The sequence below is a fragment of the Atractosteus spatula genome, chromosome 11 (assembly GCF_055471065.1).
Source record: "Atractosteus spatula isolate fAtrSpa1 chromosome 11, fAtrSpa1.hap1, whole genome shotgun sequence".
In the NCBI taxonomy this organism is placed as follows: domain Eukaryota; kingdom Metazoa; phylum Chordata; class Actinopteri; order Semionotiformes; family Lepisosteidae; genus Atractosteus; species Atractosteus spatula.
The window spans coordinates 28,896,129-28,917,930 of record NC_142716.1 but is presented as its reverse complement, the minus strand read 5'-3'; the positions used below and the strand labels follow the sequence as shown (position 1 = coordinate 28,917,930).

General features: G+C 39.3%; 1 protein-coding gene across 3 annotated transcripts in view; it reads left to right on the top strand.

The window, feature by feature from the left end:
* The window catches only part of cep350 (centrosomal protein 350), a 65,641-nt gene that overhangs the window by 2,621 nt on the left and 41,218 nt on the right, over window positions 1–21,802 (top strand). For all 3 annotated transcript variants that reach the window (XM_088927521.1, XM_088927522.1, XM_088927523.1), the window contains 8 exons: window positions 9,259–9,344; window positions 10,680–10,723; window positions 11,621–11,735; window positions 12,005–12,176; window positions 13,298–13,911; window positions 15,104–15,217; window positions 16,267–16,380; window positions 20,461–20,583. In XM_088927521.1, the coding sequence (XP_088783647.1) occupies window positions 9,272–9,344; window positions 10,680–10,723; window positions 11,621–11,735; window positions 12,005–12,176; window positions 13,298–13,911; window positions 15,104–15,217; window positions 16,267–16,380; window positions 20,461–20,583 (1,369 nt within the window). In that variant the 5' untranslated portion in view covers window positions 9,259–9,271. The remainder of the gene's footprint in view (window positions 1–9,258; window positions 9,345–10,679; window positions 10,724–11,620; window positions 11,736–12,004; window positions 12,177–13,297; window positions 13,912–15,103; window positions 15,218–16,266; window positions 16,381–20,460; window positions 20,584–21,802) is intronic.

Here is a 21,802-nt window from a genome sequence, read left to right as displayed (position 1 = left end):
CACTTTATTAGTCATATACAATTTCTTGCATTAGGATTTTGTCTTTTTGCATACCCCAGCTTGCTCTGAACAGATACCTTTTCAGTTTTGTTCATATCCTGTTTTGGGCTACTGTGTGATGTTAAAGTTGGCAGGAATATAAAAGCAGGTCCAAATATACGCTCCTTTTTAAAAAAAGTATCCTGTAAGCAAATGAAGAAAATAGATATCAAGTGTTGTATTTTTAATGGGAAACGCACACAGTTTTTCTGAAGGTGAAAGCGCAGGTGGAGGTCTAGGGGTCGCGTCACTAGCCGACTGTGACTCTGCACTGCCACTTGGTGAGATCCAGTGAGTGTTAGGGTTGGGGTTAGCTGGCTATGGGCGCTCTAGGCTCTGAGCGAAAGGACGACTTGCAATTTCCCAGGTTGTTAATGAACAGATAAAGGGCCATTCCATGCTTAGAGGTAAACACTTTAAAAACGCTAAGTTTCTCCTCTGTTGCCGCCTTCTCCTTCTTTTCTTTACCTTTCACCACGGCGTGAACCTTTATCTGTTCCTTTGCAGCCTAAGCAGGTTCAAACAACTCCCTACTCAACCCTATCATGGTCAGATTAAAGGTTTTTGTATCAATCTGGAAGCCCTACTTGTTAGGATGAATGAGTCCTAAGTTTGTGAAGGGATGAGGTCTTTCAAGTCTTTTCAATCAGCCAAGGCCCCTTTCCCAGGCGTGGGTTGAGCACTGTGATCCTCGATCACATGGGTCCGAACGTTGCTCTTGTCACCACCTGGGAGTTCACTGGGCTGCATAGCCTGTGCCATGTTAACCACTGACTGACTCCAGAGTGGCCAGAGGAACCCGCTCTCATTCTTACCTGTGTGCAGCTGGAGGGCTCCGCTTTGCATGAGCTGAGATGTGGGATATACCAAACCGGTATTGCCAAACTGGGTGGGTACATTGCAGAAATAGACATTCTGAATGGCAAAATATGCAGAAGAAATAAGTGCCACAAATGCAGTTTAGCTGAAAATTAAAATCATTGAATGAATTAGTAACATTGTTGAAAATTAAGATTGACAGCTTGCATGTAACTGTATTTGAACTACAGATTACCAAACGAAGAGCCACGTGTAAGTGAATGACTGATGAACTGTATAGAGTTCAGACTGTTTGCTGATTTGTTGTCAGGTAATATAATTACCACTTTGCCACAGGAGAAGAAAAAACTTTTTGGATATATGTTTAGAACTTGAAAGCATTGTTCAAAATGTTTGTTTTGTTTTATAGATACCCAGCTGGGAATCTCCAGTGGGTTGTTTTATGTTTCAGTACAAAGTAAAAGCTTCTACACTACCCAGAGTGAATGTGGAAATTCCCAGGATCCTCTGACCTGCCCATAGATCAAACTGTTACAGTGGAATTGGCAGAAACACCGCTGACTCGGAGAAGATGAAAATCAGCAGGTGGCTGGGAAATTGCAAGTCGTCCTTTCGCTCAGAGCCTAGAGCACCCATAGCCAGCTAACCCCAACCCTAACACTCACTGGATCTCACCAAGTGGCAGTGCAGAGTCACAGTCAGCTAGTGACGCAACCTCTAGACCTCCACCTGCGCTTTCATCTTCAGAAAAACTGTGTGCGTTTCCCATTAAAAATACAACACTTGATATCTATTTTCTTCTTTTGCTTACAGGATACTTTTTTTAAATGTAGCGTATATTTAGACCTGCTTTTATATTCCTGCCAACTATACCATCACCGTACAGTAGCCAAGGATATGCTCAAGATTGAGATGGTATCTGCCATTACCAGCATTGCCCTCATCTCCATTAGTGCTGCATACTCCGGCACTTTTTATGGAAAAAGTTTGTAGTCTGTGTACTTTTTAAAATACTCCCCACGGGCGCGGGCCAGATCTGGGGGCTAAAGGTTCCCCACCCCAGCTCGACAGGCATGCTTTTTTAGGGACTGCAGAGGAGAGCTTGCACATGCCCATTGTGGCTCGTTTTCCCATAACATGGAGCAGTTATTAAACTCATGAGTCCTGCTGTTGACCATGAAGGGCGTTAGCCTTCACCCAGACAGCTTGAACAATCGCTAGGGGTGTGACAGACCTCAGGTGTGCAAGGACAGACAGGGGGAGAGCTGTTGACAGAGTTGTGAAGGTTTCCGTGTCTTTGTAGGAGGTAGACCAAAAAAAAGAAGCTGAGTGGGGGGAAAAAATGTTTATTTAGATCAGGGGTGTCAAACTAGTTCCTAGAAGGCTGTGTGTCTTTTGATCCAAACTGAGTGGTAAATCAACCAACCTAATTTCTAAATTTCCAAACATTATGGTAGTTTTTTTTTTAGCGTTCTGTGCAATTAAGTTTTACAGTTCTTTGCATGGAGCATTTACTTAAAGGCACAGTTAATTTGAAATCACTTTTGTGAAGTATTATAGTTATGCATGCTGCTGCTTAAATAAGTAGACCACCTATATGACTGAGCCTGTGGCAGAACACAAACCAGAAGACACCAGGCCCTGTAGGAATTAAGCTTGAGACTTCTGATGTAGATCCTCTAAGGTAGGAAAGGCTTTGTATAATCTTTAATGAAATGGTGTTATGAGGGAACCAATGACAACAGTCTGTTAAACATGTTTTCCTAACAAATGTTAGAGACTATCTGATGTAACTTTCGTTGACGTTGTGAACGCATGCCATTCCAGAAATTCCTGTTTGGTACCGAGTAATGCAATAGATACTTCAGCACAAGTGACACTAAACTTTTCACTCCTGACTGTCAGTGACCATGTTGATTATAGGTTTCAATGTAGATTTACTTCATATATAATTCTTTACTGAAACAGATTGAAAAGATGCTCATCTGATTAGGCATGGAAGCCGCAATGTTAAAAATAAATCATAGGATTGCCCCAGAGTCCTTTAAAGCCACTGTCTGTGATTATTTTCAGAAATTTAGATTGTCCTCAATAAATCTGAAAAAGCTTTTGATTCATTTTTGTCAAAATATGTAGGAGTATAACTGTTCCGCAGAACCATCCAGGTAGATGCGAACACACAGCTGTCATTGCTTCCAAAATGCCAGAAGTATGTCAAAACGTACAGTATAAGCAGTTGCCTGGGTGCCTGCAGGTTGCCTGTGATGTCTATTCAGCACTAACTCTGCAGAGCTTCTGATGTGAAACGCTGAGTGGTCTGATGGGTCAGAGGAAAAGCCTGCTCTGTCTCATTCTCCCAGTTTAGTGTAAGAGCTGACCTGAAACCTAAAGACCTGATAATCAATTCCAGATAAGGTGGATATGAAAAGGATAATTAAAAAAATATTATCTGCCACAGTTTTTTTTAAAAAAGGAACATAGCCTTGATTTTCAGGGAAATCCATTGTTTCTCTTTTCTGTCAAGAAGAAATGTGGTGATACTTTGCTTATTACAGACAAGCAGAGGGCCTCTGTAGTTGGTCGTTGATTGACCTTGCATACATCAGAGGGACGTTATTTTTCTGACATTCTGACAAAGTGGGATTCATCATTTCTTTGGCAACACCTCCAGGGGAAAAATAATGTAAGCTGCAGTTGTCTAGCATTTTAAAAGTGCACAGTAATTAGTCCATTAGTGAATAGAAACGGTTATATAGAAACTGCCCCAAATCCTTGTTAACGTCATCTGTGCTTGGAACATGGAATGATAAATGCATTTTTTTTAAATTAATTTCCTTGCTGTTGAATATAAATAATGGCAAGTTTGATGTTGCGCCTCGAGAGAGTTGGAAAATGGGAATATATAATAAATTAAAATGGCTTCTTTTGAACCTTTTTCGCCACTGTTTTTTGTTTTACATATCCATTGCCTTCAGTTTGACACTGGTGTAGTTTTAATGCAGTGTGTGTGTGATTTACTGATCTATATAGTTTGTATAATACTTTCTGTCTTCTTTAGAATTGCACTTGGAAGGTGAATCCTTTAAACATCTTTTCCAAATATTAGTGTTAAGGTATTTTCTGCCAGTGACGAATCAGTTGGCAGCGGTTTGTCCAGCTAACACAAAGGTTTTAATGAAAACTAATATTTCTTTAAATTTTGTTTAACGTCTGTTTGTAAGAAAGGTGTACCCTATCTAAGAGAAAATATAGCTAAAAAGTTATCTTTTGTGTAAAAACAAGAAATTTTGTCTTTGGGGTGTAAAGGATATTTTCAGCCCTTCTTTTAAATTTAGGATATGTCTTTTTTATGATTGGCTTGATTTATTTTTCATACTCTATGATGGTTCATTTTTCTCAAAGCTTGAACTTGTGAAATACTATGGAAATGAACTCTTATCTAGTTTAGTGAGTGAAGTATAAACTGTCATAATAAAGTTACAATAGGAAAAAAGATGAAACCCATTTGACTGTACTGTGAATTATTATTTTCACCACACTTACATCTTTATAGGCAGATTAAAAACAATGCAATAAATTAGCTAAGTGATTATTCTTTCTATGCTGAAGAGCTTTCATTGGGTAGCATGTTGTAGAGAATCGTAGAACAATCAAACATAGATTTATTTTTTTTAACTTATGTTTTGTGGATTTTTATTGTACGTGCCTCTCTCGTTGACATGCTGTTAAAAATCCCTTCGTGTGCCAGTAAGAGCACGTCCCTGGGTTTAGGTTGCAATTTTGAGGGGATCACAGCAAGGCAGTATGAAAACTATACAACTGCCCTCCTCCTGGCTCTTACTTCAGGCCACACAGAGACATTGAGGATTTTTACCCTAGTTTAACCAGGCTTGCGTCTCTCTGTGTGGTCAGAGAAAATCAGCCTTCAGTAAAAATCCCAAAGAAAACACTGAGGATCACGCAAAACCCACATAGACACCCAGTGTCAGTATCCAAGTGTCTAAAGCTGCCAGCCACCACACCACTGTGCTGCTTCGGATGATAAAGCAGAATAGTTTGGAATGTGCTCTAATTTTGATCTTCAATGCTTGTCTTGTGAGAAATTGGTAACATGATAAAAATACGTGATTGTCCTGTACAAAACATGCAGGTTGTAATGAAACCTAAACTCTCTGTTAGATTAAAGGGGTTAATCATCTTCTTTCCAGGATATTGAGACTAGATCCCATCTATTATTGAACAGAATGATTTCTGGCTGTCACATTGCATTAGCAGCTGAACGCCCATGCAGTGCTCTCAGTACAGTCTGCTGGCCTTGCAGGAGAGCTGGCAAAGAGCAGGCTGCATGTGGGCCAGAGAACGGAGAGTATCTCTGTGCAAACAGCGACGAGCGTGTGATGATTTCTGTGCTGCTTGAAACACTTCGAGGCTGTTGTGGGTTGTCGGTACAATGTAGTGTGACCCCTCCAAGAATTACAATTAGGGGGCTTTCTCGTGGGGGGGGGGGAGAAATGATTCAGTTTTCAAGGAGGAGATGAGATTAACACTGAGTGTGGAGGTTAACTCTTGAACACACGAAAGAAGGATTGTTTTCTTTAATAAATGAGCACATTGGAAGCCGGAGTAGAAAGGATTTTCTTTTTGATGAATGCTGGATCGGTCTCTTAGTCAAATGTCAGAGTCTTTCGAATAATGTGGTAATGTTACATTGCTCGTGGTTTTCGATAAAGCCTTCCAAGGAACTTGTAGGGAAGTGGAGAAGTGACTCCTGGTGACAGCGAGAGCAAGTTTGCGGTTACCTGTCGCCGCCCCTGGTTTTCTGTGCTGACTCTTAATTCGCTCGAACCCTGATGGGCTTGGCCAGTTGCAGAATTCCACTCGTATTGAACTGATGACAGAGTACAGGCTTGAAGTGCACCCAGGCTTTTGAGTTACACAGCTGGTCTAATTTAAGTTAGTAATTGTAGTAATTCTAAGTTGCCTATGTGTTTTGTATACCTATAAAGAAGTAAATGTTGTGATATTATCAGCTGCGATAAGATTTTAAGACTGATCCCTTTATTTTTAGCTAAGAATCTCCTCGTAGATCTATACATAATATCCTCATTCCTGTAACTAGGTGCGAGTCTCTGGGTCAGAAGTTAACAATGGTGTCTGCAGCACTGTGACTGAATTCCTGTAGAATTACATATTCTGTTCCCCATTCACAGTAAAAAGGTAGTATACATAGTGAAGAAGGACACAGTTCAAAATTTTTAATGAATCGCTGTGCTCAAGTGTAATTTTCAGGGAATTTAATGAAATGGTTAACATTCATAACAGGGCTCCAAGAGTTTGATTTCATTTGCTTTCCTTTATAGGAGAGAAAATTAATTCTTTGCTCTTACTCGTGTTCTTGGGTTTTGTCCTTCAAGTTACTTCCAATTAAGTGTGTTACTTTTTATAATCCAAATATTTGCACAGAAATTCTGTAGCTGTGTTCCAAGTCCTGGTTCCTAAAATCCATTAGAGAGGTTAAGGTGGAAAGGTTTGCTAAAGCACTTGTGGTGGGCCGTAGTAGGGCAGGCAGCTTTATAAAAATGTCATATGACCAAAAGAAAATGGAAAAAATTCCCTTTGAAACAGAAATCTCTTGGAGGCATACTTGGTGCTGTGACCACTATTGGCCTGTTTTGTAGAGAGTCGGGGCTATTTTTAGTTTCTACAGTGCCAGCTAAGTTGCCTTCTGAGAAAAGGGAGTATGGAAACTTGAATTGATCCTCTGTAATAGAGTGACCAGAACCTTCTATTATATTTATGCAAATATTTATTATAAAAACTTTTAGACATGAAAACATAGCCTCCCTATTGTTAATATTTCTAGTGCAGGAAGTCAAAATATCTTCTTCTCTAGCCACCAAAAATGTTAATCTAAAATATAAATAAGTGATCTGATAAGCCATTTGATAGGCAGAATGGTCTGCCCAACTTTTAAAATTTTTCTCAGTTGCCTGCTGGCTTATATATTAGAGATCTACAGAGCTCCAAATAGTTTCAGGTATTGAAAGTGAACAGGCTTTCCTTTTTATTAAAAGGCAAGTGAGACCATTGCAAAACTAGCTATATTTAATACCAAAGCTTAAAAACTCAACAGTGCATGCAGGTTCGTGGTGATTTAGTCATGTTGGCTATGCGTGTGCATGTATCAGTTGTCCAAGGTGAAAAATGTATTGTTGACCTTTAGCCTTTTCATTGTAAGACAAATCCCTAGAGTTCAAAGTGCCTTTAGTAAACAGGTTGCAAAATTTGCATATTACTATGAAGGAAACACCATTTATGTGTAGGATAGTTCTGCAAGTGCCAAATGTCTTTGTTGTTCTGTGTTGAAAAGCAACATGTGCTGCAAAAGATGATCGTGTTTCCTTTAAACTCAAATGCGAGGTCTGAAAAAGAGAACAGTTATAAAAAAAAAACCATATACTGTACAGCCTTGCAATTTATCATCCTATGTTTGGCATGAGCTGCTCTGCTTTAGTAATTAATTTAAGAACTGTCACAACTGGAGCTACTCCCGGTATTCTCCAGAGCTTCTTGGTTGTCTGCATGACGTAAACAGGGTCACAGTCCAGCCTCAGTGACCTGCTGGTTAAAAAGAATATGTGCAGATACCTTTTTAACTTCTCATAAAGCAAAGCTGCCTGAGTATTCTTTCAGAATCTGTGATTCAGGGTGTTTTGTCTCGGGGCTTCCAGTATTTGGAGTGCAGGGAGATCCTTGATTGCATGTGTAAATCAGCTCTATGTGATTTAATGTTCGTTTCCCGTCCAGCTACACTTTTTCCCATCCAGGCATGTAGAAGAGCAAAAACTGCTTAGTCTTACTAAGCATTGTTGGCACGTTTAGAAAACGGCAGTGGTTAATGAAATCTGGGAAAGAAGCTTTGTCTGCACAACACTGGTGTTCAGCCCAGAGAGCTGAAAGAAAAAGGAGAAGTATTTATACATCTGCGTGAGTTCAGAAAGGTTATTAGCCGGTTAATTCAAGGTTGTTTTTTTTTACAGATTCTTACATTTTTCCTTTTTTTCTTTTTCTACATTTATAGTTTTAAAAAAGGTGTAAGGTGAATCAGAACTATTTTGATAGAAGTTTTGTCAAAGGTATTTATAACAAAATATAGCTGCTTTGGGTGCTATTGTTATAACAATGTCTGTGTCCATTTAGAAGGTAGTCTCCTGTTTACCTGTTTGAACTTTGTCACAGAATCAGATTACATGATTCTCAAGCAAGAAGGATTTCTGAGAAAACTGACCGTGAGCAGCAAAGCTTCTGAAAGAAGTCCTCATGATATGTCGTTAAAACTGTGCAGGCCTGTGCTCGTCCCTTGCAGATATAAAATAAAACTAAAACTAACAAGAGTGATGAGATATACATTGCCATCTGATCTCTGTAAGCAGCTGATGGCTTTGCTGAAATTGAATTTATTTGGCTTAGAGGCCAAATGACATGTTCCAGTTCATCATAGCTAAGCTGCATTGTCTTGACTTGGACAGTTATTGTTAACATAATATGGGGGTGAGTAGTCGTGTTTTCAAGTAATAAGAATATCTGTAACTATTACAATTTCACTTTTACTGCAGGTACAAGCTACCTCAGCTGCTTCTTCAGCATGTATTCATATTCTTACTCTACTTCTGCAGTTCACTCTTTTCCTACATGTATATCTATGCTATGTTTTTAATTCTTGTTTTAGAAATACTGTGTGGGATATATATGCCTATGTTTTGAACTCAAAATAGTCATTACATTTTACATAAAACCTGATAATTGGCAATAAGTGTTTGTATTATCCTACTAGAGAAAAATGTGAACATGAATGACACCTTTTTTTTCTGTATTTAATGGAACTTTGTATAACAAATAGACATTAAATAGATATTTTGCTTTTGCCTTTAATTAAGGGTTGGTTCAGACCTTCAAACAACACTTCAGATATCAAGTCAAACAAGCTTAACCTTATCTATGGAGGTGACCAGAAAAACTGGGCTTTATCTGCTGTCCTTAAGATATTTTTGTGCATTTGGTCTGTGTGCATTATTAATTCTGTAGAATTGTAAGTAATTCTAATAGAAAATCAAATATAATCCGTCCTGCTACTACCCTGCATTAATTTTGCCTCTTTTCAAGAACAGATCAGTCAAGCTGTAATATAGACTTAGGTCTATGTCAAATCACATTTTAAGGATTACGCCAAATTGTGTGCAACTTTTTAGTGGCTTTTCCTGGAGCTGTATTCTAAAGTTGGCAACAAAAAAAACACTTCTTTGCCTATGTGTCAGTCATTGAATGCAGTTGAGGTTTCAATAACTGTTGGCTGGAAGTGTCCAAGGAGCACTCTGACACAGAGCTGTTTGTCCACTGCAGGCATACGAGAGAGATGCGGAGCAGCAAGCAGAGTGAGGCGAAGCTGACGGCGCCCGTGCACCCCGCCGGCCGGGACGCTGGCAGAGGTGAGCGCCTATCTGCTGTCATTTCAGTGCTCGAGTCTGCTGAAGGACAGAGCTGAATAAATAGATCAGACCTCTCGAAAATAGCATGGTTTTATATGACCAGATTCATCCTCCTAGCCCTCGTGGTTATTTACAGTATTACACTCACTTTTCATCCAGAAGGGTTCTAATGTGCTTAATCAAGAAGAGAATGGCTTTCATCGATTACACAAGCACAGTAATTTGCTGCATAGGAGATAATCTAGCTAATCAATTTGGTTAGGTAAGGAAAATTTGCATTCTTTTTCTTATGATCAGTGCCATAGGATTAATAACGAACACGTGTTGTAAGAATGCAGATTAATAATATCGCTTTTGTCTGCTAGTACCTTTCGGTGGTACAGGGTGACGTTTGTAGGAGTTCTGTCCAAGTACTGATGAGGTCTAGACTTCTGGGGTCTGACAAAATCAGGCTCCAAAAATGACATAGCTCTTAACATACTACTATACTAGTTACGTGGCAACTAAACGGAAAGTTTCTAGAGTATAATTATTTAAACTTGTACAAAAACTGTGAATTGTTTTAACCCTAGGCAAGGTTTTGTAGGCACATTGAATTTTGTACAAACAAAGAACAGTATGTTTCAAGCAAATGCTTTATGTGCATGATTTTTGTATGATTACTTTAAATTAAATAGAAAAGTACTGAAATGAAACTTGTGTACTCAGAAGCTTATTTGCTTAGTTAAATGCAAAATATCTAATACGTTATCTACCTTTAATGATTTTACAGTAAAGCACAAGGTATGGGCTTTTACCACTCAGGTGTAATTTTCACAGTGTGGTGAAATCTTGTTATTAAATGAACATTTAATGTGTCAGAAGGTGTTTTATTCATGTTTCCTGATCTGGAGAACAGGTTCAGAATGTTGTGTAAAAGCAAAACTGATACTTTTTAAAGCACCACAGGAGGCAAAGATAGAAGCTAAGACTGTTCAGGGTCAAACACAGCTGCATATGACAACTGCTATGTAAGGGCCACTGAATACTAAGTTTTTAAATTCATATTGGATTCTGGTTAATGGGTTCTAGGTTAATGCTGTTTAAGAGAAGGTTTTTTCTTAGTGTTCTACTGGTGATCAAAGATTTTGTTTCATAAAACATTTTTAGTGCATTTGTTTATCATTTTCATTTAAACTAAGTATACCAAAATATCTTTCTTAGCATGGTATTGCAGGGCAGGTGAAGGCGAGTAACTGATACCGTGTATTTATTTATACTAGATAATTTTATGACTTTTGAAAGTTGTGGTTTATAATTGGGCTGCTTGATATGTGCTTCTTTTATACATTTCAGAACTGTCAACAGCATGGGACAGTCTCAGCCAGACCAAAGCTGCTGTAAGTACATCTACTGTATCTGCACTTTTCTTGCATTTAATTAAAATTTAAAACTCAGGCAATTCAGGCTTCTACGGTTATTTTTTCATACTTGGCTTAAAAGCTGGGAGTGACCCTCCTGTGTTGCTCAGGAGAGAGTTTGCCTCCTGCAGCATGCCATCTGGAAAGCCTTTTGTCGTTAGACAACATTGTAAGCTCAACGGTGCTTGAACACTTGAAGGAGTGGCACATCACTTAATGATGTAAGCGAAAGCCTGCAAACACCTGGCTAGTCACAGGTGGTGCTTTCTGTCTTTGAGTCCTGTGTGACTAATCCCAGCCCTGCGCCTGGCAGAGTTCATCTGGTTCTGTGTAGCCACTTGGGAAATCCCTATGCTATTATTCTGGCTACGTTATGTTAAGTCTGGCCTGGATGTTGTCCTAAGTGAAAATAATTATTGGACTTTAAATCTGCATTATTTGCACACTCTAAAAGTCTAGATTTGGCAGTAACACCGTGGTCAGGACACATACAGAAATACTAAACAGTAAGAAACCTACCTAATTTAGATTTGTCTGCTTCATTTTGTGTTAGGTGTGTTGTTTCCTTGTGTTCTGTACATTTATACCGTTTGCCTTGGAGAGCAAGTGTTTGACATTAACTGATGGAAACATTCACCCTTCAGACTGAAACAGGTCTTTGTAATTATATGTAGGGTGTTTAAAAAACACACAAATGACATTTGTGTCTAAAAAAAAAAATGTATTCTCCAAAGCTCTAAAATACAACACAAAATCTTTGTTCTGAGCAGTAATTGTAGCTGCTTTCAGAGCCTGTTACTTTGTGGGGGGAAAACTGATGAACATTTTACTGCGTTTACTGAACCAGTTTAAGTCTTTTTTGCCTTGTATGTTCAGCTCCGACACATTGAAAATCGCCTGGAAGCTGCCCCCAGTACATCAGTGCTGCTGGATTCTGTGATGGACACCAAGAAAACGTCCAGTAGTGCCACCAGGAAAGTCAGCCGCAAAGGTGGGTAGTAAACGCAGGCCAGCAGAAAGCCTGCTTCTAGCTCCTATACTTGTTTCAAAGACGTTCCTGTTTTTGTGTTTTGTTTTTAATATGTAACACATTCCTGCTGAATTCCATGAGTTAATCAGTAGGTAAGGAGTAAAACCTGATTTCTGCCATGCACAAGTTGCTTGATTGAGTTCTGCTGTGCTGCCGAATGCCTGGTGAATGCTTTGCTCAGGTATTTAAAAATGCGAGCACATTAACCAGCCCACCTCCTGTTCCGTCAGACGGACGGCACCTAGAAGACTCCTCCCACTCGGCCCCCTCTTTGAAAGCGGGGAGTCGCGGCCGGGCCCGCAGGGAGAAGGGCTCTCGCAGCCCCCTGAGAGCCACCACCCTGGAGAGTAATGTCAAGAAGGCCAGCGGCGTGGAGTTCAGGGACCCCTTGGTCACTTACAGGTCAGCGGATTCTGTCCGTCTCACCCGGGGAGTGCTCTGCTGATGCACGTTCCCTAAGGTGTTCATTGCCTAATTCATAGCAGTGTGTAGATAAATAAATAAGAAGTTCAGGTGGGTAGCTGCGTCAGCATGCGTAGGCTGCAAAGGAACAAGTTAAAGGTTTATTCCACGCTGAAAAGAGAAGAAAGAAAACGCAACGTTTCGGCTGTGGAGCCTTGACACCTGAAGAAGGCTCCACGGCCGAAACGTTGTGTTTTCCTTCTTCTCTTTTCAGCGTGGAATAAACCTATTACTTGTTCCTGATAAATAAGAATGGTTGCAAACAGGAGGTCATCTTGACCATTTGATATTCAATATACTCAAAACCTTGCAGGTTTTGCGCAATGCATGTTCTATCAGAATTTAGTTTTAAGTGCAATATTTTTTTGGCTTTATTCCTGTTTGATCTCTATCCGTGCAATGTGAATTATAGACTGAAATGTCATTCCACGGGTTTTGACTTATTTGAGAGCTTAGAGTCTGCAAAATCTGAAGTAGATCATAATGTTGTGCATTCTGTTATTTAAATATGGATTGGATAGCCTTAAAACCTAGGTTTGGTTAAGTGGGTGAGCACATCATTCTTTAATAGAATCATGTAAGATTTATAGATATCTACCTACAATCTGCAATCTACAAAAATTCAGGTCACTCATCAAACAGGTTTTAAAAACAGACTGTGCTACCTTAACACAGGTGTTAGTTAAAGGACAGATTGTCTCCATCTCATATGGTTTTGATGTGTCCTTATCAATAGCTTTCAAGCGTAAAATAAAGTGTGCATGTTAGCCGTGTTCAATCCAAAAGTATTTAAGCAAATACATCCAGTTAAAGCTAAGATAATCTGTTATTGCATTCATTGTTTACTGAACCCGTTTAAGTGAAACTAGACAGCTAAATGAATCTGTGATCACTAATTACATTTTTGGCTTGCCATATGTATTACTTTTTCTTCTCTGACTCCTTTATATCAATCAAGCATATTACAGCCTCATACTCTTGGGGAAAGAGGGTCTTGTTTTCAATGGGATAATATTGGCTTCTGCAATAACTATTCAAGGTTTTCAATTTCTCTTTTGCAGAGACCCCATTCCACCTCACGTGACACCCAGCCAGCTGGAAGCACAGAGTCTGCTGTCAGAGCTCCCCTCAAGCACACAGGCAAGAGATGACCGGCTCAGCCGCCTGATCTACCAGAGTGACACCCGTCACCTCCAGTGCCGAGACTTTGACAGTACGCGCTCCTCTGCGGTTGACAGCACCGTAGTGCGTTACCTCAACGACCTGACGGCCCTGGAGGCCCTGCACACCTCCGAAATGCCGTCCAGTGCCACCGAGCACCATGGGTACAGGGACTGCAGTGGTAGGGTCACGGGGGAGCCGAAAGACGAAGGGCCCTGTCCCTCCAGTGGTAAAGGCCAGGATGGGGCTCAGGCGGTGGAGTCGTCACAGTCATCCAGCCCTGGCTCCGCCTCCCAGCGGCTGGAGAACCTTCGGCGGCGGCGGCACGACAACAAGCTGGAGAAACTGAAGGAGCGAATCCGCAAGCAGCGCGAGCATTCGGAGGAGGCGGCCGAGAGGGAGCGACTTCTGGGCCACTTGGACCAGCCTGTGGAGGTCAGCAGCACGGAGACTGCAGCACCAACAGCCAAAATCCGCAAGGTGGCCACAGCACCTCCTGCACCTACATATAAAGGTACAGCCTTATTATTGTAATAATAATAATAATAATAATAATTGCTTACACTTATATAGTGCTGTTCTGGACACTCCACTCAAAGCGCTTTACAGGTAATGGGGATCCCCTCCACCACCACCAATGTGCAGCATCCACTTGGATGATGCGACAGCAGCCATAGTGCGCCAGAACGCTCACCACACATCAGCTATCAGTGGGGAGGAGAGCAGAGTAATGAAGCCAATTCATAGATGGGATTATTAGGAGGCCATGACTGGTAAGGGCCGATGGGAAATTTGGCCAGGACGCCGGGGTTACTCTTTTTGAGAAATGCCCTGGGATTTTTAATGACCACAGAGAGTCAGGACCTCGCTTTTACGTCTCATCCGAAGGGCGACACCTTTTTACAGTACAGTGTCCCATCACTATACTGGGACATTAGGACCCACACAAACCGCAGGGTGAGCGCCCCCTGCTGGCCCCACTAACACCTCTTCCAGCAGCAACCTTAGTTTTTCCCAGGAGGTCTCCTATCCAGGTACTGACCAGGCTCACACCTGCTGAGCTTCAGTGGGTTGCCAGTTGTGAGTTGCAGGGTGATATGACTGCTGAGGCGTGAGGAATGTTTAGGCTTTGTTTTTTTGAGTTGCACAAAATGGGCTTGTAGTCTATTGTTATAGCAGGTGAATTCTCATAGGAGCATTTGAAATCCAGATAAGTGTTATTTCTTTTTTTTAATCAACGTCAGTAGATTTATGTTCTTTTAACATTATAACTGTATTCACGCACTGTGTTATTGTGTTGTGTTCCTTGGAACTGTGTTTAATATAATCTTTGACTTTATAATTTTGACCCGTTTCCTTGAAATTCAGTGTGTTTAGTAGCAGTAATGTTTTTGTCTTTTCCTCTCACTGAATGGATCTTGTGATCCTATTGGTAATTCATACAGGATTTTAGACCACTGCTGTGGTCTGGAAGTGCTGCTGTTCTTGAGGATAACAGTGGGAAGGAATACGTTCGGTTTAAATTAAAAAGAAACGAAGATCTTTTTTCATTGTGTTTTAAAAGCCTTTCATGCTGTTTTACATTAATAACTTCACCGATCTGAGTAGTGGCCTGCTGCATGTAACACAGTTTGTTGATTCACTTCGTTAGTGGATCAAGTTGGTCCTTTCTGATATAAGTGTTTTGCCACTGTTTAATCCTTCAGGTTTCAATCCTTCGGAGACCAAGATTCGCACCGCAGATGGCACAGTGTGGCGTGAAGAGGACTTCCAGAACCTTAGTAGGGAGATCTACAGGGATTTATCTTTGCAGCTGACAGGTGAGAGGCATCCAGTTTGTCTTGGGTTTGCATCTTAAAATGCCTCAAATGTCTCTGGTGAAGAGGCATTTGAGGTCATCATGTGTTTTTAACTAAAAAGCAAATTGACAGCTCATGTAGCCCTGATTCGCTTGTAAGAGCAGAATGTTTCTTGTTGTTAACCTTCTGGTAGCATCTAAATTTTTAATCAAAATGCTAAAATATTACATCTGTCCTAAGCAGTTTTTAAAATTGCATTACAGTTCAAAAACATCTTAATTTTAAGATCTAAAGTGTTTTTAGTTATTCCATGTATGTTTAAACAAAGCATTTGTTAAGTGCGTTACATTTAGGTCTTAACAGAATAAAATGCAGCTGCTTAATTCAAGCTCTTGAAATGTCAAGGATGTTTATGCAAAAGTTTAAATGTTTTTTTGGAAAGCAGTTTTTTTTCATATTGAACATAAAAACCATCCATCAGTGGAGGTATTTGAATATTTCAAAAACTGACAGACATTCAAAAAAAAAAACCTGCGTAGTTTTAAAGTTTCAAATCATTCAGTCTTTCTTGGCGTGCTACCATGCAAAGCTATTGCCAGGCAGCATTTCAAGAAGCTTCCAAATTAGGTATTCTGTGTTTTTTCAATGGATTCTCATTCCGTAAACCTCCAGCTGTCTGTTTAGATTCCTAAACCGTGCTCTTACATTTTCCTATAACTGCCAAGTCACCACTTGAGCAAGTCTTTGATTAGCATTTAGTCATTTTTGTTCTGGTTCTGAGACTGAAAACCTCAGTTTCATAATGTCAAAGAAATCCAATTGCACAGTGTGGTGTAGTAGAGATTCACAAGCTCCATATTTAATTTTTTTGTTATTGATAGGAAATCACAGTGTAATTTCTTACCATATTTACAAATACTTGATCAGGTAAAAGGAAATGAACAGTTCATCTGCTTTACAAAGAACCATGAGATGCACATACTGTTACTGACAAAGCAGGAGCTTCAAATTTATAATCTGAGCTTCATAAACAAGTTTACTCTTTGTTAACTATTTGTTTTGTCTCTTAGATTGTGCAAAATCAAAGGACAAGCCTGCAGAGAAAGGAAAAGACAAGAAGGCTTTGAAACCTGTGAGAAAAGTACACAAAGCTGCTCGATCACCTAGTCCCGATGCCAAGCCAGGTTTGATCTTTTAAGGAATCTTTTTTTTATTCTTTGTATGAGACTATTTGTTGAAGCATAATAAATAAAGTGAGGAGTACTACATTAGTTTTCATCTGTTCATTCATGTTGTTAGTTTGCTTATCCTGTAGAGGTCTCAGTGCTACTTTTTAGCGTTTACATGTGCACCTGAATAAAAACTTTTGTCCTTTCATGGTTGACAGGAAACCTTTAGGTAGTTTTTTAGGTCATTTTTCTATAGTTGTGTATCATTTCCACCCATTCCTAAAAATTCTGCACTGAGCTGTTAGATGAAGTGTGGAAACAGTAAGATGAGCCATCGTGTTAGCCTTTTTTTAGTATTACAGTTACCTTTCTGATCTCTGAAATGAAAAGAATCAATTGGTTACTCTTTGAGATAAGGCCAAATGGGTGACTGAGGAGTAGATCAAGTTGTGCTTTTGGAGAAGCTACCTACCTGAATTTGAGAAATCCTACCTGACAGCCCTTTATTCGTTATCCTCATACATTAAAAACACTCAAAGGAACAAGTAATAGGTTTATTCCATGCTGAAAAAAAGAAGAAAGAGAACACAACGTTTCGGCCGTGGAGCCTTCTTCAGGTGTCACACCTGAAGAAGGCTCCACGGCCGAAACGTTGTGTTCTCTTTCTTCTTTTTTTCAGCATGGAATAAACCTATTACTTGTTCCTTTGCAGCCTACGCATGCTGACGCAGCTACCCACCTGAACTACATTAAAAACACTGTTGAGTAATGTGCTGCTGCACTTGATCATGGGAAACTTTACAAATGAACATCAATCAGATTACAAATGCGAGAAATGTCTTCAGTTTGTCTTCGATATCGTATTGAAACATTTCTAAAGCTTTACTGTGTATCATGTACCACACCTTTGTGAGTTATAGATAGATACTTTATTGATCCCGTGAGGGAAATTGCAGTGCCACAGCAGCTTAACACAGACAACACAGCTACAGTGTAACGAATGATACAATTATAATAATACAATACATACAATACAATCAGTACAGTGAGATATGCACTAAGAAGAGTTACTCACAGTCCAGAACACACAAAGAACAAACCAGAACAGTACACAAAAAAGTCTTATTGCAAATTCTATACATTGTGTCAAACATTGCATGGATAAATGCACTTAGGATATACCTTGTGTTGTATTGATTTGGTCATTTCCCTTCAGAATACTGGGTACCTGAATTTCAGACGAATTTCAGGCTAAAGATGTTGACTTCTGCTCTTCTCTTTTAAAGTTACTTATATAATACAGATTTGTCTTTCAAAATGTAACTTACACTAGTCTCTACCATAATAAAAATCTTAATATGAACTAGAACTAACAGGTCTTCTATGTTTTGTCCATTTCATCCATTTCCATTAGCTGCCTTTATATCTTCCATTTAAACTCTATGCCAGTCTAGGATAAGAGGCTAAGGAAGGTATCTGAAGCTTGTACCATGTTGGACTGTGCTATGATAACTTTGCACGTGGTACAAGTGGGGCTCGGCATGTTTGTCATACCTTCGCCAGTGGAGAAATGTATAGTGTTTGGATTATGGCTTAGGGCCCCTTGGAGTCACTGGAATGATCCAGTTGTCTGGGTGTTGTGTGGGAGAAGCCCTGGGCTTATTCACATACCAGTTCTCCCAGCTGTTTGACAGAGCCCCTGCCCCGATCCTCTGGGGAATGTGGCGTGCCGAGTGGTTGGAGCCCCTCTTTCCAGCATCCTCCCTTAGCACTGCCGTCTGCAGTAAGCAATTGCTCAGCACCGCCTGCTAAAAATAGGATGCCGAAGTCTTGCTATCAAGTTCAGCTTTGTTAGCTGCTTTTCAGACCAAACAGCTGCTCCGCTACTGCCTGTGCACGTTCTTTGGTTTACATAGAGGTGATAAGTACTGGAGACTTACAATAATTTACATTTAGGTGTGCCCTGTATTTGATTTTTATTTCTGGTCCCCAGTTTCCTGAGGTGTGGCTTTTTCACTGCTTACAATTTCATCTCCAATAAGTGCAGTACAACAATGTTGGAAACATTTTTTGTCTGGTGCAGAAAAAGATTTGGGTATGTTGATAATCTCACGTTTGAATTTGACCCCCAAACTAGTTATTTAAGAACAGTGGCAGATGGGTTGTTTTAGACACTGAATTATACAGATTTTCACTCTCCCAATTGTCGAGAAGATTTCAATTATTTTTTTCTAGATCTATAAGAATGGTGTATTAAATAGTGTTGTGCTGTGGATATGAATATAATTAATTTTGCATATGCTGTTAATCACAGTTGTGATTAATTTCACTCATTTAAATCCATTCTTTGCAACCCTGTAATCTTCTCTTGAAACTTTTTGCAGCTCCAAGAATATAGATAAAACCATCCAATATTCATAAGATGAAGTTAGACTAATTCTAACCCACATTCAGAGAAGCATTTTGGTTTTGTAAAGCACTTTTGTCTAAATACTCCGTTTAAAGGACTAATGGGGAGAAGGGGTCTCTGTTATTGCTGAATATCACGAACGATGTTTAGTGATGATTTAATAATTAATGATGATGGAAAAATCCACTGTTATATGAGGTACAGTATTAATATGCAGTGCAGTTGTACACATTTTACTGTACTGTTTATATTAATACCCTGTAGTTTATTACAGCACAGTTTACCCTTTCTTTACCGGACTAAAAAGGGAAAAGTGCGTCCAGTATTGCTGTCTATGTCCATGTATATGAACAAAAAATTGTCAGAGGTAAACTGTGGTCGATCATGATATCCTTGAGAACCCTAGGTCTCCGTCACTTGCTGACAACTACAGGTGTCAATCTGTAAGCTGTCAGCGTGTACACACAATGCTGAGATACTTTCCTTGCTGAGCTAACGCTGGAAGAGGCCAGACTTGTTGGCATTGTATAGTTGGGATATTATGATGCCTTCGTCTTTGAATTATTCATTCAGTTGCCAGTGCCATCCGTTACTGCATTTGAAATTCAGTGTCATGTGTTTAGCTAGATTGACTACAGATCACACCATGAATATCACGTTTGCGGCCAAAACCCCAGATTTTGTTAAATCCTAAGCCTGTTAAAGTGATGTCCGCTAAAGCAAGGGTTTACCTTATTAATATAAATTACATGCTTTATCCATGATTTTCTTTAAGTTATGTAACAGAGATAAATGTCAGCTGTATGTGATCCTTTATTTTTCTGGTGCAGATCTTTTAAAAAACTGTTGATATGATGTTTGTGTGAAAAGACCTAGAAACTAGTCGCAGTACTTCGGTTATACAGTATACAGTTGCATGTATGCAGTGCTGTCTCATAATCTTAAGTATTATGTTAAATGCTGGATATTATTCATCATTTCATTCAAAGTCTTTCCATACCAATCAATCCACAACTCATTGGCATATTTTCCCTGCATGAGTTGTTTTATGTATTCAAATTTAATTTACTAAATGGTGTGTAAGTAAAACGAGCCTAACATAACCATTAAAATTACATGCACAGCTTATGAAATTTTCTGGAGAGCAAGATTTATAGTGCATCTAGCCTGTGGATTGCTTTGCCTTAAAAAAGACATAAGTGACACGACAACTAAAAAAATTATAAACATCACAGTATTTTATATAACACTTGGTCTCTTGTCATGCTATTACTGTAAGTAGGAATTTGTTGTCAGTTGAATTATGATTGATTAGTATGTTATGATAAACTTCAATTTTGCAATTGCATTTGTATTTATTATTCATTTTGCAAGTAAAGGCAGATCTCCATTAGGGCAATTCCATGGCGACTGTTGATACACAAAGTTAATAACTCAAGGTGATGACCATTTGATGCATCTTTTTTTTTTTTAAATGTCACCTTCAGACAACAGACGAATCCTTAAAAGTAAAACGGCTCACAGCCAATGCAGACTCCATGTGGCTGGGTTGTTGAATGTAACATCATTCACCACAAAATTATCCATTTGAAGTTTTCAGCAAATGTGAGATATTGTGGTAAGGAGAAATGTGTGAGCAGATTCAGCTTTAACAGAACTGTTCCTCGTTTGTGTCATCTAAACAGGACACGTTATCAGCACAGCATCATGGCGGGAAGGACAGAAGCTGGTAAAAATGGTGTTAGGGCCAGCACCCAAGACAATGCAGGAGCAGAGGGCTGAATCCGCTGACAGATCCAGCAGAACAGGTGGGCACAAAGGCAGTATCCCATAGGATATGTGGATGCTGTGTGCAATCATTCTGCAGTGACAGGTCACTAGTTAACACACAGTCATTAACTTATGCTTCTAAAAATCTTGATCAAATGACAGAAAATTGTCTCAGATATATCTATAGTTCTGCCATACTGCATCTTTTATTTTTCTGTGCATTTGACATTGATCACTGTGATAAAACTAGGAATAGAAATGATTGAAAGCAATTTATAAATCGAGCTGGATTAGCTTTCGGAAGCAGTTTACAAATTCCTGCACTAATGTCATATACTTGGCATCTTTGTTGTCTGAAGAACATTTTTTTGTTTGGCTGTTCATTTGTGATTGTTCATTCAGACATTTGTTGCTGTGCAAACCGTATGAAAAGCATGGTTTGCTGTGCTTGTAGCCTCTAATGCTTTTCCTGTCATTCAAATTTCTAAATGTTTTTCCCAGAACAGTGTTTTTCAATTCTGAGGCACTTGATTGGGATGTTAATTTAAACTCGTTTTATAAAGTATTTGTATGGAAGAGATCCCAATAGAAAATGAATTATAGAAAAATGAATGAAGAAACAGTTGCAGATAGTACAATCAGAGAATGGAATGAAGATAGTTACTGTCTTATATGATGTAAATACGAGTAATTAATTTTAATGAACTCCATAAAAATAATTTCTAGTTTTAGAAAAGCCAGAGAATATCAATTTCATATTATATCATATAATTTCAATATGTAATGATTAATAATGAAAGAACAACAATATCACCAGTTCCTTTTGGGATGTGTAAGTAGGAGAATCATGCTAAAATAACACTAGCCTTTTGCAGAAGGCTTTTCTTTTTAAGTTTTTGTGCAGGCTGTGAAATACAGCCATCATGATTTTCTGTATGAATTCCATAACGTTTTATTTTCCAGATGTCTTTGTGTGACTTATAGATGCAGCATTTCTAAACGGAGATATTATTTAAGCTAAAAACATCAAAATAAGCCAGCTATTTTGAACAATAGTGTTTCAAAGGGGGAAAAATGCAAAGTGAAAAACATTCGTCTGTAGTGGAGGCTGTGTAGTTTAGAGAAATGGGTTGCTATTGGCAGTGACTGGAACAAATGCGGATTGACTTGATTTTTCTAACTGGCTGCACAATTGTGTGACCCGCTTCCCTGGGGTTGACCTTGTTCCAGATTAAAATGGCATCTAACATGGAATGT